Source organism: Lucilia sericata, unplaced genomic scaffold, assembly GCF_015586225.1.
Source record: "Lucilia sericata isolate MDLA Ls3-8-SP2 unplaced genomic scaffold, ASM1558622v1 Contig000260F_arrow, whole genome shotgun sequence".
Classification (NCBI taxonomy): Eukaryota; Metazoa; Arthropoda; class Insecta; order Diptera; family Calliphoridae; genus Lucilia; species Lucilia sericata.
In genome coordinates, this window is record NW_023994285.1 from 310,578 (window position 1) to 331,157 (window position 20,580).

The 20,580-nt window shown below is 28.1% G+C and overlaps 1 protein-coding gene across 12 annotated transcripts in view; it reads left to right on the top strand.

The window, feature by feature from the left end:
- Nucleotides 1-20,580, top strand: part of LOC119602889 (disintegrin and metalloproteinase domain-containing protein 9) — a 333,169-nt gene that overhangs the window by 280,607 nt on the left and 31,982 nt on the right. For 10 of the 12 annotated variants that reach the window (XR_005231379.1, XR_005231380.1, XM_037954681.1 and 7 more), the window contains exons 18-19: nt 1,218-1,368; nt 12,498-12,636. Coding sequence is in view for 10 of the 12 variants with exons in the window: in XM_037954681.1 (XP_037810609.1) it covers nt 1,218-1,368; nt 12,498-12,636 (290 nt within the window). In the remaining 2 variants the exon portion in view is untranslated. The remainder of the gene's footprint in view (nt 1-1,217; nt 1,369-12,497; nt 12,637-20,580) is intronic. The other 2 variants (XM_037954674.1, XM_037954676.1) reach the window with 1 other exon arrangement.

Consider the following 20,580-nt stretch of genomic DNA (forward strand, 5'->3'; position numbering starts at 1 on the left):
ACAACTTATGATGGATTCCTGAACCCGTTCGCGTAGTAGGGTGCCAGTATAAGTTGGAGAATTTTCAGGTTGACACTTGGTAGTTGCCTGTCATCATGATCTGAGAATGAAACTGATATAATTGGTGAACGATCGGGAAAGACTCGTCTGCCCGACAGGAGACTAGCACTGATTTAGTAGACCTTTTACTTCAGGGAAGTTCTCGGTGCTGTTGCCATCTCAACAGGATTCATATTGTTTCATGCTACACTTGAAACTCAACTTGTCGGGGCAATTATTGGGTTCGAATTGACTTTGGAAATTTCTACATCCTTTGTCACATTATCTGACATACAGAGGGATCCTGATTTATTGGCTGGTTATTTAGGACTACCAAATACGTCTCTAGGTGCTGTTGCCGAATCAACAGAGCCATCTCAGTAGTGTGGTTGCGCTGGCTTTAAGAAGTTAAGAAATGCACTAAAATGTCAGACTGACATACAGACAGACTGACAGACGGATGGACGGACAATGTAAATCCATTCTGAGCCTTTCAGTACACTTTAAGGTGGATAAAGAACCAATATTTCTTAGCATTACATACATAAGCACAAACCCAATTTAACCTCTCCACAACAGTGGGGTAAAGTGGTATAACAAATTGCAGATAGATCTTGGAAATATACAATATATTAAATACAAATAATACAGAAAGACGAAGGAAAAGTAACAGTTTTAAATTTATATAAAATATTTCAGACATTGTATCCAAACATTAGCATGTTTGCAACTCTTTTAAATATACTACAAAGACAGAATTACCTCCCTTTAAACTCATATAAATACCATCGTTTTCAACTCATACTGTTGTAATATTTTCAACTCTAGCAAAAGTACTACGAAAAAAATATACAAAAACTAGTACTACATATATGAAAATATTATAAACTGTAATAATATTAATGATCATTCGAAAAATATGTAAAATTATTTTAAATTTTTTCTCTTAAAACTAACAAACTCCTTTCAATACTTACCTTGATACACATAAATAACTTAAATCGTATGGTAATTTTTGCAACATTCATTTGTTAAATTATTTGCTGAAAATCCCCAATTTAATTTTACCCAGCCACTAGCTCCCTAGAGACGTTGTTAATAATTTTTAATATCATTTCAATAATTAAATTTGCAATTTTCTCTCATTTTTCACATTTATATCTGCTACTCTGCTACAGGTTTGTACGAATACGAATAAATGTTTTTGCGACATGGGATGGGGAGGTATTGATTGCAGTTTAATTGTTTTATTAACTACACCACTGCCAACTGAAGCTCTGCCAACACCAGAAAATACAATCAAAATGGAAAAGAAGGAAACGCCGTATGGTAAGCTAAATGAATCATAAATACAATTACATATTTTTTTACAAAAAAAAATAAATAAAATTAATAAAGAATATAAAGAAACCAAATACCAATGAAAACCTTAACCAAAAAAAGTAGCTACAACAGAAAATATTTCATTATATTAAAAGAAAACTGAAAATTAATTTTTATTTAAATCTTCAGTAATAAGTTAAACTTAATTTGTGAATTGAAAACAAACAAAAAAAACTATATGAAATATTTATTAATAATTCACAAGTGACAAATTCAACAAATGACAATGGTAATCCAGCATTTAAGTAAGAGAATGTGGTCAATTTACACAATTTTTGTTAAGCATATTTTTCTTAAATATTAAAAATGCAATTTATTAAATGAAAAACATATTTTATATGTTGCCTAACAACCACAATAAAAACAAAACATTTGAAAATTATTCTTTGTCTTAAGTATACGTCATCTTCCTTCCTAATCATACATTTTACAGGATCTTCCGATCAAGATAGAATCAGCACTTTATCCATGGTCATCATTTTAACCGTTATCGTCAAATGTGTCTTCATTAGTTTTGCAACACTGGCCGTTTGTTACAGGTAGAGTACCAAGCAAAAAACCGAAAAAAAATTAATTCAAAGTGTTTATATAAAATTTGAACAAAATTTTATTATTGATTTTAGTTTTTGAGTTTGTAAATTGAAATTATTTTATTTTTTGTAAAAAATATTTTGGTAGTTAAATTTTATTTTTGAAGAAAATTTAGAATTTTATATAAAATACTACTTGAAGTCACAAATTTTTGGACATTGACTAAGCTTTAACAATGTCTTTGACTATAATGATTTTTATAAATATGCGTTTGACTATGACTTTTTCCTCGACTATTTACTTTTGCACGCCTTCAGCTCTGACTATGGCTTTAACTCCTCTTATTATAAACATTTATCAAAAGTTTATAAAGCAAGTTTGCATCAAAATTTGTTTTATAAACCTTTGATAAATGTTTATGAATAAAGCTATATGACTATAACTTTGTTTATATTTAACTATGACTTTGATTACGACTTTGACTATAATGTTGACTATGACTATGGCCTTAAATATGCCTTTCATTATGACTATGACTTTGTCTATGGCTTTTTCTTTAACTATGATTACGATCTTTAATATGACATTGACTATAACTCTGACTTTCACTTTGATTATGACTTCAACTATGACTATAACTGTGCGTATGACTTTGACTGATTTAGGAGATGAGTTTAACTTGACTATTTACCAGACATGGGGGGGTAATGATTATGTAAAGTAATTCATTACATGGTCAATTACAATTACTTGTAATATGTAATTGAGCAATAACCAATTAGTTGTAATTGTAACTCACCAGTAACTAATTACTTGTAATTGTAATTAAAGTTTTGACAATTACAATTACTTGTAATTCTAATTGAAAAATTACTTTTATTTGTAATTTAGATATCACTGATTACAAAATTCACAACTGCAAGTAACTATATTTGGACATTTTTTCAATTACAATTACAAGTAATTGAATTGCAAAACTTTAAATGCAATAACAAGCAATTGTAATTTGCAAAACCTTAATTACAATTACAAATAATTGTAATTGACAAATCTTCAATTACAATTAAAAGTAATTGTAATTGGTAAAGCTTTAATTACAATTACTTCAAATGCAAATGTAATGAAAAATGTAATCATTGCATTTGCATATAACAAAACATCTATCAAATTTGAGTTTCCGATGACTGGTTCTAATTATATATTTAAGTAAAATTTCTTATGTAATTCTAATTAAAGTTTTTGACAATTATAATTACTTGTAATTCTTGTATTTGTAATTAAGGTATCACTGATTACAAATTACAAGTAATTATAAGGAACAAAATTCACAACAGCAAGTAATTGTATTTGGAAATTTTTTCAATTACAATTACAAGTAATTGAAATTGCAAAATTTCAAATACAATAACAAGTAATTGTAATATGCAAAACCTTAATTACAAATAATTGTAATTGGCAAAACTTCAATTACAATTAAAGGTAAGTGTAATTGTTAAAACTTTAATTACAGTTACTTTAAATGTAAATATAATCATTACCTCCCCCCTTAGTTATTATAACAAAAACATATATCAAATTTGAGTTTGCGACGTCTGGTTCTAATTATATATTTAAGTAAAATATCTTATGAAGAAATTTTTTGAAAAATATACTTCACTTCAATTAGTATTTTATATAAATGTACAAAATTTTGTTATAAATTAAAAAAATATAATTTTTATTTAAATTTTAATTACAATTTGCAAATTTAGTTTCATTACGTTTTTAATTATAATAATTATCACTATACAAATTTGGTTTCTTTTCAATTGGGTTTAATACAAAAAGTATACGAAAGAAAAAAATATTAAACAAAAATTATAATATATTTGCAACTAAAAAATTATATAAAGCTAAAACTATATAAAAAAAAATTACATAAAAAAATCTTTGCTTGGTTTTCTGTCCTAAAATATATTTATTTAAGTTGTTTATACAAAAATAAATATGAAAAATGAAAAACAAATTTTGCTTTTTGCCATAAAATATAAACAAAACAACAAACTAGCAAGGAAAGTACCTTCTCTACAAAAAATAAAAATTAAATATGTATGTATTTTAAATAGAAACTAAAAACGAAAAAAAAAACTAACGATGTCTCCTCTCATTGCCATGCCTAAAAAACACACATACACAGAACTAACAAATACAAAAATATATAAATACCTACACTTGTACATACACAACTATAATTATTTAAAACACATATAAATAAACAGAATTTGGGTTTTTCTATATAGTATTTCCTATTTACATATATACAAACATACGTTTCTGAGTATGTAAGGTTGTTTGTTATTTTCTATTTTGTGTGTGTGTCAAAGTGTAAGTGTGTGATCATGTGAGTGCGTGAAAGTGTTTATGTTTTTATCTAATACTTATACTACAACAATAAATAATATTTATTTGAATATTTTCTATAATTATTAACTTATTTCCAACAAAATATCTTAAACTTTTATTATTGGTAACTATTTATATTGGTGTGCATTTGAGTGTGTGTATGTAAATGTATAATATTTATAAGAATATATCTATAAATGTATAACTGTATATCTACTTATGTATGTTTATGAGTGTGTGAGTGTGTGCGTCTGTTCTTATAATACATTTTTTATAAATTTCTAAAGTCTTAACATATTTACTCTCTCATTCTTTAACATTGTGTCTTTCTCTCACTGTCAGTTTTTGTCTATTTCCCTATACTTCCGTTTATTTTCTTAGTTTTATACAAATACATTTATTTATTGAATTGATTCCCTATTTTTCTCTTGCGCAAATAATTTGTGTACATAACAAATATATTTGTTATTATTATTGTTATTGTTTTTCCATGTTATACTTAAAACAATAATAATGATTATGATGATGTGACTATTATTTTTATTATTGTGATTAATATAAGTGTATAAATGTGTTTTCTCTAAATACTCTTCCAAATATTTATAAATACAAAAATTAATAAGTGAAAGTATGTGTGATAAATTAATTTTTTAAATTTCTGTTTTATTTTGTCATCCTACAAATTTACATGAACAAAAAGAGACTCCAATCTGGGGTTTTAAAAGGGAATTAGAGAAATAAGACAGAAACTAATAACTCCCAAAATGAAGGATAAATATGACTTGACTATGACTTGACTATAGACTAGACTATAGACTAGACCATAGACTAGACGATAGACTAGACGATAGACTAGACGATAGACTAGACGATAGACTAGACGATAGACTAGACTATAGACATAGACTAGACTATAGACTAGACTATAGACTAGACTATAGACTAGACTATAGACTAGACTATAGACTAGACTATAGACTAGACTATAGACTAGACTATAGACTAGACTATAGACTAGACTATAGACTAGACTATAGACTAGACTATAGACTAGACTATAGACTAGACTATAGACTAGACTATAGACTAGACTATAGACTAGACTATAGACTAGACTATAGACTAGACTATAGACTAGACTATAGACTAGACTATAGACTAGACTATAGACTAGACTATAGACTAGACTATAGACTAGACTATAGACTAGACTATAGACTAGACTATAGACTAGACTATAGACTAGACTATAGACTAGACTATAGACTAGACTATAGACTAGACTATAGACTAGACTATAGACTAGACTATAGACTAGACTATAGACTAGACTATAGACTAGACTATAGACTAGACTATAGACTAGACTATAGACTAGACTATAGACTAGACTATAGACTAGACTATAGACTAGACTATAGACTAGACTATAGACTAGACTATAGACTAGACTATAGACTAGACTATAGACTAGACTATAGACTAGACTATAGACTAGACTATAGACTAGACTATAGACTAGACTATAGACTAGACTATAGACTAGACTATAGACTAGACTATAGACTAGACTATAGACTAGACTATAGACTAGACTATAGACTAGACTATAGACTAGACTATAGACTAGACTATAGACTAGACTATAGACTAGACTATAGACTAGACTATAGACTAGACTATAGACTAGACTATAGACTAGACTATAGACTAGACTATAGACTAGACTATAGACTAGACTATAGACTAGACTATAGACTAGACTATAGACTAGACTATAGACTAGACTATAGACTAGACTATAGACTAGACTATAGACTAGACTATAGACTAGACTATAGACTAGACTATAGACTAGACTATAGACTAGACTATAGACTAGACTATAGACTAGACTATAGACTAGACTATAGACTAGACTATAGACTAGACTATAGACTAGACTATAGACTATAGACTATGACTAGACTATGACTAGACTATGACTAGACTATGACTAGACTATGACTAGACTATGACTAGACTATGACTAGACTATGACTAGACTATGACTAGACTATGACTAGACTATGACTAGACTATGACTAGACTATGACTAGACTATGACTAGACTATGACTAGACTATGACTAGACTATGACTAGACTATGACTAGACTATGACTAGACTATGACTAGACTATGACTAGACTATGACTAACTATGACTAGACTATGACTAGACTATGACTAGACTATGACTAGACTATGACTAGACTATGACTAGACTATGACTAGACTATGACTAGACTATGACTAGACTATGACTAGACTATGACTAGACTATGACTAGACTATGACTAGACTATGACTAGACTATGACTAGACTATGACTAGACTATGACTAGACTATGACTAGACTATGACTAGACTATGACTAGACTATGACTAGACTATGACTAACTAAGGACTAGACTATGACTAGACTATGACTAGACTATGACTAGACTATGACTAGACTATGACTAGACTATGACTAGACTATGACTAGACTATGACTAGACTATGACTAGACTATGACTAGACTATGACTAGACTATGACTAGGACTATGACTAGACTATGACTAGACTATGACTAGACTATGACTAGACTATGACTCGACTATGACTAGACTATGACTAGACTATGACTAGGACTATGACTAGACTATGACTAGACTATGACTAGACTATGACTAGACTATGACTAGACTATGACTAGACTATGACTAGACTAACTATGACTAGGACTATGACTAGACTATGACTAGACTACTAGACTTATGACTAGACTATGACTAGCTATAGACTATGACTAGACTATGACTAGACTCTGACTAGGACTATGACTAGACTATGACTCGACTATGACTAGACTAGACTAGACTATGACGTAGACTATGACTAGACTATGACTAGGACTATGACTAGACTATGACTAGACTATGACTAGACTATGACTAGGACTATGACTAGACTATGACTAGACTATGACTAGACTATGACTAGACTATGACTAGACTATGACTAGACTAGACTATGACTAGACTATGACTAGACTATGACTAGACTATGACTAGACTATGACTAGACTATGACTAGACTATGACTAGACTATGACTAGACTATGACTAGACTATGACTAGACTATGACTAGACTATGACTAGACTATGACTAGACTATGACTAGACTATGACTAGACTATGACTAGACTATGACTATGACTAGACTATGACTAGACTATGACTAGACTATGACTAGACTATGACTAGACTATGACTAGACTATGACTAGACTATGACTAGACTATGACTAGACTATGACTAGACTATGACTAGACTATGACTAGACCTATGACTAGACTATGACTAGACTATGACTAGACTATGACTAGACTATGACTAGACTATGACTAGACTATGACTAGACTATGACTAGACTATGACGAGGCGACAAAGCCGATGAGTACGCTTCAAGGCTGATAAAGGACGATTATTTTAAAGTGTTACACTACCATGTTATAGGATATAAAAGGAAAGGTATATATGTAAGTTCAGTTCCAAACAAAATGGAAAGAGAATTTTTCATATAATCATGTTTATGTTTGTGAGAACTGAAACAGACCCACACTAAGATAGTTTATCAAAACTTTTACAAATAAAATTATGTTTTTTTTTTAATTTGATTTTTATTAAAAAATAACCCACAATTTTAAAAATTTTCCAATTTTTTTTTTTATTCTTTAAGAATGTATGTACAAGATTATATTTCTGCACTTATTTGTACGTAATTGGCCTAAAAGTATCTTGCACTTTTTTCCTCAATATATATATTTTTCCCTCAAAACTAACTGATAAAATTTGTTCTTACCTTAATTTTATAGTTTAATTAATCATAAAATAATTATTTATTTGACATAATAATTTTCATTGATTTAATTTCCATACTAGACTTCTCACTTTATAATTAAAATAAAAATATCAATAATAATAACAGAAAAAAGACCTCGTTAACATGTAATCCCTCATTAAAATAAAAAAGTAATTAAAATATGCATTCATACGTGTCATTATGCGAAATTTATAATAATTATTAAAACAAATTGTTTCTTTTCAAACAAACACACACATACATATGTATGTATAATAGTAAAGCAGTTTGGTCCAACATTTTACTTTTTAAAACTTTAAATTGACTAAAAGCAATATGTGTAAATCCTCTTAAAATAAGCAGATTTTTTTTTTTTTTTGTATTCCAAAAAAAGGTATACTAAACGTTTTGTACCTTTTGACAATATCAACGGTTTATAATGTAAATAAGTATAAATATTGTCATCAATGTGCTTAAGTCATAATTAATTGTATAGTTATGTGTGTGAGTTTATTTATTATAATTATGACATATTTTTATTTATTTAAATTTTTCTTTATTTGTTTAATTTATTATCGCCTTTAAAAAAACTTCTAAAGTAAAAAAGTGTTAAAGTGAAAAAGTGCTAAGTTTTTTTGTATTAAAAAGTGTGAAATTGTATTTATAACAATAACTGATGCTGTTTTCAAATTCATAAACAATTGTGAAATATCAAAAAAAAAACAACCCAAAACATGACATATGTAAGAAAAATTAAGTAATAATTTTAAGTACACAATTATTTATAATCAGTTTTTTTATTTAAAGTTAAAATTGCAATGTAATTGTCTTCGTCCCGGAGCGATTACTGCATATTTCACTATAGTAATAAGTTTATAGTAATATTTGTCAAACTTAAAATTTATTGTCCAAAATCCCAGAATTGCTTTCTGCATCGATTTGTTGAAGTCCGTCTGTACTTTTTGTAACATCATTCAAACATATTTTTGACTCGAAAATTTTGCAACCAAAACTTTGAAAACATTTTCAAAAAAAAATTAAGCATTTAAACATTGAAAGCTGTCATCTAATCGACATATAAAGCACAATTGATTATGTCAAATTCTATAAAATCAAAAAAAAAAATCTTATACAAATTCTCAATTAATCATTGCAACCTAAATACTACCCTTACAACAACGCCCAACCCAAATTGCTTTTATAGCCGGATATGCTAATATATATTTTTTGAAATTCAATTTTCCCTTTTTTTGGTTCCCTCCCTCTTTTTGAAATTTTTTTTTTTTCAAACAACATACTCGTACATAAATCTTTTTTTTCTTTTCACATCTATTTTTGCATGACATTTTTCAACAACAAATAAATAAATAAAAAAAACAACTACAAAAAAATGTCCATCAAAATCTCACACAACAAACAATTGATAACAAAAGAAAAAAAAAAGATTGCAATAAAACAAATTAAGGCTCAATATTTATATTAAAAAAAAGGAAAAAAAAAAACTTTAAGTTTTGTTTCCTGTACCCGCGCGCTCTTAGGATTACCATTGTCATAGCGTGCTGAGATTTTATTTATTCATCCTATTTTACAGGATTTTTTTAATACAACAATAAAATACGTTAATAATAATCGTATTGAAAAATAAACTTACACATGTGGTCAGAAAAATAGGTGTATTCATCTGTTATTTATACGTATTTATGCAAATAAGATAATTTTCAGTCTATCTGTTCCTACCTCTAGGTGTCTGAATGTCTTTTGACCCCAGAGATCTTCGGGATCCAAATCGTTAATAATTCTGTCAAACTTTTGAGAAGTTTTATATTTAAAATTAGCAAAATCGGTTTATAAATATTGCAGACAACAGACAAATTCCTAAAGCCCCCTTCCCACTAGCATACAAGTAATATGATCTGTCAAAATTTTGTGTAGAAGAGTACAGATGGGATCGTCTAAACGCAATATATAATTAAAGAAAATACGAATGAAAAATTTTACAGTCGTATGGCTCTCTTCATTTTTTGAAATAATTCAAAAAACAAGCAAGTCGCATTAGATCAGAAATGTATTTTTATGTAAACACATACAAAATAAATTGAAACAGCTGTTTCCATCTTACTTTGGAAACAGCTGTTTCCAAACTTTTATTCTCTTTTTCGTCATATGGATGGAAATTAATTTTGGTTTTTCATTAGACTTTATATACATAAAGTGTGATCATGTGAAGGACCCTTAAACAGTCTATAAAATTATGTTAAAAATGCGATAAAACAACAACAATATATATTTTTGTTTTCATTATGTCTACAGTCAACGTCTGAAATCAGGGATGGAAGCTATTTATTTGTGAAATTCGTATTATTTTGGAAAAATTTAAAGAAATAAATGAAAAAAAAAACTTATTTTGATGTCTAAAAAATTTTCTAAAATTTTTTAAATATTCGCCACAGCTGAACTTGTGGCCTTGGTGTTGCTAGACCATTAAATATAGTCAAACTAACAAATACTTTTGGAAGTCCTGCATGGGATTGGTCCAACATTAATTAAAAAATTAAAGAAATTTTACACAAATGTTCCTTCTTAAGGTATGTCTTTGTCTTAAGTGGCTCAGTGGGTCCGTCTGATTTCGGTCCCGCAGTGATGCCCTATTGGTCACAGGAGTCTTTTTCTATAAACACTACTCACTACTTCCAGAGTTAAACCAAGCGGTTCGATTCACAAAATTTAGGATATTCTTTAGATTTATCCCCGATATATCCTACAAACAAGAGAGAACAGCAGCAGGTAAGTGGCTCAGTGGGTCCGTCTAATTTCGGTCCCGTTTTGATGCCCTATTGGTCATAGGAGTCTTTTTCTATAAAAAAAACTACTCACTACTTCCAAAGTTAAACCAAATAGTTCGATTCACGAAATTTTGGATATTCTTTAGATTTATCCCGGATATATCTTCCACACAAGGGCGAAAAGCAAATCCAAAATAGAATTTCCTGTTACCATTAAATGTCGGTCAGTAACAGAGGTGATGAGATATAGTCTCCTCTTCCACCTCATTGAGACAACTTCTGCAGTAGTCATTGTACTGGAGACAGTGTCCCGTTATTACTGATATCTGCGTTCTTATTTGCTCCCTGCGAAAGCTTAACAATAAGCTAGACTTTGTCTTAACTTAATTCTGTACAACCTTAGAAGAATTTAGGTAAACAAATTGGATCAAGATATACCCCCAATTCCTCCTGGACAAAATTTCAACATCAGGTTATTTTATATGCACTTAATTTATGGTCCATTTAAGAATTCTGGGATTCTCTAATCTGACAAAAATTACACTATTTCAAATAAAAATTAATTCTACACCTAGTTTTCTGTCCACATGTGTACATTTCAAAATGTATTACTTAGTTGATGTCTTACTATGAGAAAAAATAGACCATATATTTTATAAACATTTTTTTTTTTTTGTAAGTTAAAACTAATTCTAACATTAAACAATTACTTTAATATATTTCCGCAACTGTCTGTCAATGTCAACTACTACCAATACCACTACGACGGAAACTGCGTAAATCAACAAAACTACTGCAAAATAAAATAAAACTAAAAAAAAATATTATTTATATAACAAAAAACTATAAAAAATAAAATTAAATTATAACTAAATCTACGTTTGTCTGAAAAAAACTATTACTACTACTATTACATTAAAAAACTAATAAATAAATTTAAAAAAAAACCCTTTCGAAACACACTAACACTATTTAACTAAACTAAACGAATGGATCAATGTTTGTAACGGTTTTATTTAAATTTAATTATGCTTTATTTGCTATTTATTTCCTATTTGATTTGTTCACTCCTTACTAAAATAAATTTGCAAATGTTTCCTCTTCCACTTTATGACCTTTCCTATCCAACCCACTACCACTCTCTGTCTTCTAATGTGTTTTTAATTTGAAAACTGTTCAATGTTTTTTTAATGAATGAATTAATATTTCTAACGGTTTTTGTTTTAATTTAATTTACGCTTTTTTATTATAATTTGCAAACGGCCGCTTTACTAAACTCTCTCTATCTCTTTTACACCTAATAATGTCATTATTATAAAATTGTTAAATTTTATATGTTTTTTTTACTGCTAAAATATTATAATAATATAAAAACCATAACATTTTATAACTTTTAACAAAAAACAATAACTATAAAAAATGAAAATAATACAAACTTTTTTTGTTAACAAAAATAACTAAAAAAATATATATAAATAACCACCTCGTATAGAGAACTACCATGGCTCAAATACAGTATTTTTAGTTGGTGTACTAATGTCAGTTGTTGGGTTCGTTTTTGTAACATTCACCTTGATGGCACTGTGCTACAGGTCAGTTGTAGTACATAGAAACTTCTCCCTGTGTCTGAGGTTAGTTGAAAAGAAGTAATGAAAAACAAACAGTATTTGATGAAAAAAAAATACGAAATTTAAAACTAAAAAAAAATTCAAAAAAAATATGAAAAAAAAAAGAATTTAAAAAAATTTTTTAATTACGATTTTTTGGTTTATGAAAAAAAAGAAATATTTTCAATTTTATTTTCTTTTTTTATTTAAATTGATTTTTAATATTTTATTTTTTTTATAATTATTTTTTTCTTTTATTTTTTGTATAGTTTTACGCATTAAAATCAAATGTCATTATATATATAATTGTATTATTCCTTAGATAAACATATTTCTTAAACATACTAAAAAAAATACACTGAAAAAAAATTATTGAAACTAACACCTTAAAATTAAAAGACTAACTTGGAGAGGACAAGAGACTGAAGCATATCTAGTTGGAGAGGCAATAATGGTTTAAATATTATATTGTCAACTTCTAAACAAACGACATAAAGTCATTTCAATGCATTAGTCGAGTTATTGGAGGTCAAAGGTCACGAAGTTTTTTCTGACCTTTGTGATGTTGTGGTTTACACAATTTCTGTATTAGTTATATTCTAAACTTTGGAACAAAAGTCGATTCTAATTGCAAATCTTGAGAAGTACTATAGACTGCGGTTGATAGTCAAAGATCTGCATTTTTAAAATGATTCTTGTTTAAATATCGGCAATATTAATAGATCAAGATTTTGAAAATAACGTTTTCTTTAAATCAAATCAAAATTTGCAATATCTATAATCTCCCATAACAATACAATTGAAAAACGAAGAACTCATTGATCCTTGTTATTTACAGCAGTAAAGTTAAGGGCAATTTTGCTTACTTTTTTTAATTAGTATCAATGTTTATCCTTCCGGATGGGAGGAACTACATTTTACAAACTTTTCCAAATTTTAAAGCTTAAGAGCAAACTCCTTTTTGCCTCTATCTATTTGTGTTTTTATTCAATCTCTTTCTCTCTCCACTCTACTAACGACTTTCAAAAGACCCCCCTCAAAATACACCACATAACAATAGCCCTTGTCTATTATCCAACATTTGTAAAATAACAAACTTTTTTTTTAAATTTTTTTCATTAATTCTCAACTATTTTCTTAAATTTAATCATAAACTTATTTTTGTAATGTTGTTAAATCATTGTAAAAACAAAAACTTATATAAAATAATCAAAAAAATATCGATAAACTCTTTATTGATGGCTAATGATTTGAAATGCCCTTGTTCCTCTAATTTTATTTTATTTTTTGTGTAGTCAAAACAGAAATTATAAGAAATTTTCTTATCCAAAATCACTTTTAATGTATATTTTGTAGATTTGTCTCACTCTTGTATTTTTTTATTATTATATATTGATGTTGTGTTTTTTATTTCATTTATTTATAACATCTTCTATCTCTCTAACATTTAAATCCTTAAAAGCAAAAAATATCAATTAAAGTTGTATATCCTTTTTTAAAAGCCTTAGAAAAATCCAAGTGTATAGCATAAAATGTTAAGATTTGAAAATGAGCAGGATTGTTAAATGTGTATATTAAAATATAAAAAAATAAATAATTTATTAAATTTAAAGCAGAATTTTCTTTATGCCTTTTATAGCTTTATAATTTGATTAATAAAGAAATTCTGGACAGAAAATAAAAGAAATTATTTAATATGAAGCAAATTAACTGAAGTGGAAACTTAATAAATTTTAATTTAGGTTATTTTTATGCTAATGAAAAAAAAAAACAAAAATGTTCAAAAATTTTATTGTTAAATCATGATTTTAAAGCGTAGCTAAAATTTTACATATTTTAATTAAAAATTAAAAAAAATCAAAACAGATTTTATGTATTGTCATGAACCTAAGCAAGTGAGAGACAGGAAATGTTATCAATAACGGAATGTTTAGTTAGACTGGTTATGGTCTGGTCATCCAGTCAATAGGCAAGTTCATACAGTGGTCAATAGATCAATCAATGGCCACCCAAAATATTATTCATAGGCTTATCAATAGAATAGTCAATACAATAGGCAGCAGACTTGTCCATCGATTAGTCCATAGACTACTCAATATACTAGTCTATAGAACAGTCTATGGAATAGTCCATAGACTAGTTTATAAACTAGTCAATGGATTAGTTTATAGACTAATCAATAGACGAGTTCATTAGATAGACTAATTCATAGACAAGTCAATATATTTGCCATAAGACCATTAGAATCGTGCCAATAGACATTTCCATAGACTAATCAATATAGCAGTCAGTAAACTAATCAATAGACTAGTCCGGCGATTAATCTATAGACTTGTCCATAAAACAGTCCAGATAATAGTCCATACAACAGTCCATACAATAGTCCATAGAACAATGCATAGAATAGTCCATAGAACAGTCCATAGAATAATCTATGGAACAGTTCATATAACAGTCCATATAGTAGTTAATATAATATTTCATAGACTAGTCAATGGCTTCGACTATAGACTTGTCAACAGACTCTTCAACAGACTAGTTCGTAGACTAGACTAGTCAATATATTTGTCCACAGACCGGCCATTATATTCGTTTTTAGACTATCCAATAGATCATTCTTAAACTAGTCAAGAGGTAATAGAAATATCCATGACTAGACAAACGAATAGTCCGTCAGTTAGTCCATAGACTAGTTCAGAGCATAGTCCATAGACTAGTCCCTTGATTAGTACATAGGCAAGCCAATAGACTAGCTTTTAGACTAGTCAATGGATTCTTCTATAGACTAGCAATTAGATTACTTAATATATTGACGTGTCAATGGATTATCCATAGACTAGTCCATTGAATAATCAATATATTAGTTCATAAATTAACCCATATACTAGCTAATAGACTATTCCATAGACCAGTCAATAGATAGACTAGTCTTAGATCAGTTCACAGACTATATCATGGACTAGCCAATAGACTAGTTTATAGACTAATCAATGGATTAGTTTATAGATTAGCTTATAGATTAGTCTACAGACTAGTCAATAGTTCATATAACACCATAGACTAGTCCATATAATAGCAAATAGACTTGTTCAAAGACTAGCGAATGGTTTTGACTATAGACTAGCCATTTAATTAGTCTATACACTATTTCATAGACTAGCCAATGGTTTTGACTATAGACTTGTTAACAGACTCTTCAACAGACTAGTTCGTAGACAAGACTAGTTCATAGACTAGTCTATATATTTGTACATAGACTGGATATTGTATAGACCGTCAATTAGTCCATAGACTAGTCCATAGATTAGCTCATAGACTAGTCCATAGATTAGTCCATAGACTAGTCTATAGATTAGTCCGTAGAATTCCATGGAAATGGAACATCCATAACCATAGGCTATCCAATAGACTATAGACTAGTTCATAGACTAGTCAATGGGTTCGCCTATCGACCAGCTATTACATTAATATATAGACCAGTCTATAGATTAGTCCGTAGAATGTCCAATGACTAGTCAATAAACTTTTCCATAGGCTAGTCAATAGACTATTCCATAGACTAGTCAATAGATTAGACTAGTCCTAAAACTAGTCCATACTCTAGACCATGGACTAGCCAATATACTTGTTTAAAGACTAATCAATGGATTAGTTTATATTTAGACTAGCTAATAGATTAGTCAATAGGTTATCCATAAACTAGTCTATTATTTAGCCAATGGAGTAGCCAAGAGACTAGCCAATAGAGTGTTCCATTCAATGGACCACAGAAAGATTGAATTAATCCGGAATTTAAAAGTTAGTAAAAATCTATAGATGAGTCCTTTGAACTGTCCAAGGATTAGTCCATAGAACAGTACAATAAACAGTTTTTGGAACATCCATAGAACAGGCCATAAGCTATCCAATAGATTAGTTCATAGACTAGTCAATGGATTCGTCTATAGACTAGTCCATTGACTATATTAGTCTATAAATTAACACATAGACTAGCTAGTTCCCTAGAGACGCCAATAGACTATTCCATAGACTAGTCAATAGATTATACTAGTACATAGACTAGACAATATACTACTTAGTTTAAAGACTAATCAATGGATTAGTTTATATTTAGACTAGCCAATAGATTTATCCGTAAACTAGTCCATTATTTAGCCCATGGAGTGGCCAATAGACTATCCAATAGAGTGTTTCATTCAAAGGACCATAGAATACTCAATAGTCTATCTTTGGATATACATACAATTGAATTAATTTAAAGGATTTAATTCAGAAAAACATTTATACTATTCATTTTCAAATCTAAACATTTACCATCTTTCACTATCTACTTTCCGCTCTTTTTTTCCTATTTTGTTCATTAACTAATAAAATTTAAAATTCACCACAAATGCCTGCTAATATTGGCTTAAAGCACTCTTAAACTAAAACATTTTAATTATTTTTGTTTTGTTTTATTTAACCAAAATCACTGGACGTTTATTTCCGTAAAACATTTAGTATAAAGAAATTAAATTTCAAAAAAAAAAAATGCCCACCCTAATCCAACTCAAAATAAAAAAACTTTATCAACTTCATTAAACTCAATGTTTTAATTTCATTTTGTTTTTATGTTTGTTTTTTATTTGCAAAAAAAAAATGTGAAAATAACTATTATTTACAAAAAAAAAGCTAAAAAACGTATGTCAATATGCTCGAAAAAGAAAAACAAAAAAAAAAACAAGAAGAAAAAGAGTAAAACTCAATTTTTCATTACTACTTTTATGGTTGTCGTCGTCATTGTGACTGTTAGCATCTATGTAGACTCAGTATTATTCACAAACTAAAAAACCAACAAAAAATCTATCTATAACTATATATTCAAACTCGTACTCGTCCACCAACCACTTCAACAAAAAAAAAAAATAAATAAATAAAAAAATATTAGTCGCAAAAAAAATATATATCAAAACCTACAATCAATACGTATGCTATTTTCGTTCAAAATAAATATTGGTATTTTTGTCTTTTGATTTCAAATTTCTTTTGTTTGTTACGTTTCTTTATCTTTTTTGGGTTATTTCTTTATATATAAACTAAATATTGTTTTTACTTTTGTTTTATATTTTTATGTTTCTTTCTTTTTATATATAAATGTATGATAAATTTAAATTTAAAGAAAAAAAGCAACTAAATCTGAAAAAAAAAAAGAAAAATTTATAGGATGCAATTAAGATTGAAATTTTTGAATTTGCTTGTATTAGATTCTTTACGGATATTTTTCTGTTGTTTGTATATGTTTGTTCTGTTTCATTTCGTTTGTTATTAATTAATATTGGAAATTATATTTTTTTCGTTTATTTATTAAAGTTTTTTTGAACAAAAGAACATAACAAAATGAAACCAATTGTATTTAAATTGTTTTTATTATTAATCCTTATTTTTTTAACCAGTTCGAATAAATAAAACAATGTTGTTATAAAGGAAATGATGAATTGGTAGAGATAACAAGTGTATAACTTAAAGATGTACTGATGAAACTTGTAATATTAGTTAAAGTATAGAGATTCCTTGTATTAATCTAGTCCTTTTTGAACCTCACTTTGTTTTCTTCTTTCATTATAACAATGGCTTGTATTGGTTACGTGGCGTATACGTGTTATTAATTTTTGCTAGCACAGTTTTACCATGAGAAAATAAATATTTCCTCCTTAATTTTATTTATAAAAGGGATATGGTAGATGGTTTTCTATATCAATGGATTTGAAATTAAATCAACTTTTTAGAAATTTATAAATTTTTTAGCAATTAGGAAATTCATAGAACACTTTTACTAGTATTGGACACGTGGCGTATACGTATTATTAATGTTTGCTGCCAAAGTTTTACCACGTAATGTTAAATATTTCCTTCTTAATTTTACATGTAAAAAGGACATGGCATATGTTTTATATACATATCAATTGATTGAAAATTAAATATTTTTTTCAGAAATTTATAAATTGTGTAGCAATTAAGAAATTCATGGAAGATATCTTTAGAAAATTTGGGAAAAAATAGCTTCATGTTGAATTTTTAAAATTTAAATAAAATTTCTATTTATGAATAAGTGTTCATAGAAATTTTACAGTTATATAGACATATCCATTGAAAATGTATAAATAAAAAGAAATTTTGAAGTTTTTAAAATTCCCAAAAATTAGATTTTTGGCTATAATCGCCAAACCGTAATTAAAAACACATTGGTCCATCTGAAATAGATTACTATAATTTGATATCGACTTTGTGATTTGGGAATTTTTGCTCTAACATTGAATTTTTTATAAAGAACTAACTTTATCCAGTGAATTTTTTGTTTAATTGATATGAGAGATGCCAAGCCACAAATGTTTCCAAATATTCACATGAATCTCAAAGTATTTTGTGCAAAATTAAATGATTCTAGCTTTAGTTGGTTCCCATATATATGTAGTTTTGCATATAATTCATATGGGCCGCGAACACTGTCTTAAGGGACGACATGATGTCGCTCTATACTGATGGCTCAAAGACAGAAAGGGGCACGGAATCAAGAATCTTTTCTGAAAAACTAAATCTTTTACTGTCTCTTCGACTACCTGACACCTGCACGGTCCTTCAGACAGAGATATATGCCATCTATACAGCCGTGAGAAGAATCCGGGAACTGAATCTCGAAAATTTTACTATACATATATACCTGGACAGCCTTGCATCAATCAAGGCTCTTAATTCCAATGTTATTAAGTCGAAATGTCTTATCAATTGTATTCAATCATTGGCACAACTAACACAACATCCTGTTGAGTTGATATGGGTTCCAGGACATGAGGGCATCCGGGGAAATGAAATATCTGATGAATGTGCAGCCAAAGGGATCGTCCCTAGACTTAACCCTTAAAAGTTGCAGAATTATTTCCCCCGTTTTTTTTTTCTATACAACTGTAAGTTTTGGCATATCACAACAAACTGATCAAATACTCACACAAAACTGCTTATACGAATTTCAAATCATTTACTTTGTTTCGGAAAATAAACCTCTATTCCCGAGTAAATGTTTGATAAAAATAAAGGGGTAGCAAAGTTTAAATTCTATACTGAATGTCTTCAATAGTACTAAAATCTATTCTAAACTATGGTTTCTGTTGACCTGGACAACAGAACTTCTTAATATTTACTAGTTCCTCCAATTATGTAAAAGTCCAGACTAGTTCATCTTTTGCCCCATAAACATATGTATATATAAAAATCAAGTCAATCTTGTCAAAAATTATCTTTAAATAAGATATCTGCCTCTGCTCACTTATACAGTTAAAGCCTCATATAATCTGAGGTCCTGATTTAGAACTATTTGTAACCGTATTAGACTCAGAGCTTTATTATTAGATTTTTTTATTCCATTTCCTACCAACAACATTGTTTTATTTTAGCAAAATAACAAAAAACAATCAATTTAGTCAGGTAAGTTATGGCTACTCTCTCATCAATGGCTTTCAATTAGTTTATTATGAATACATTAATATTTAAAATTTTTTTCGTAAAAAAAAATAGTCAATGACATGTGGCTAATAGAATCAATGAACTGTGCCACAAAATATATGTACATTGGCTTCTAATAATAATAAAATAAAATTACATCACAAAATGATTAAAAAAAGCTAAATCTGATATTAAATAAAATAATTTAGACATTTCCTTTTATGTGATTTGTGTCAATAAAATTTAAGTGACATTAAATGATAGTTATAATATAAAAAGTGTGCTTGAGCAAATCAATGTACATACAAATATTTTAGTAACAAAAAAAACTACTCAAATTACTTTAATATAAATAGTAGTTTAATATTTGATTTTGCTTTATTAAATATAAATATTGTGAGAATTTAAAAAAAAATTCTACAAGTTTGAAGTCCTTATAAAAAAAGTCTGTAATAATAGTTAATTTATTAAATAAAATTTATTGTTTGACTT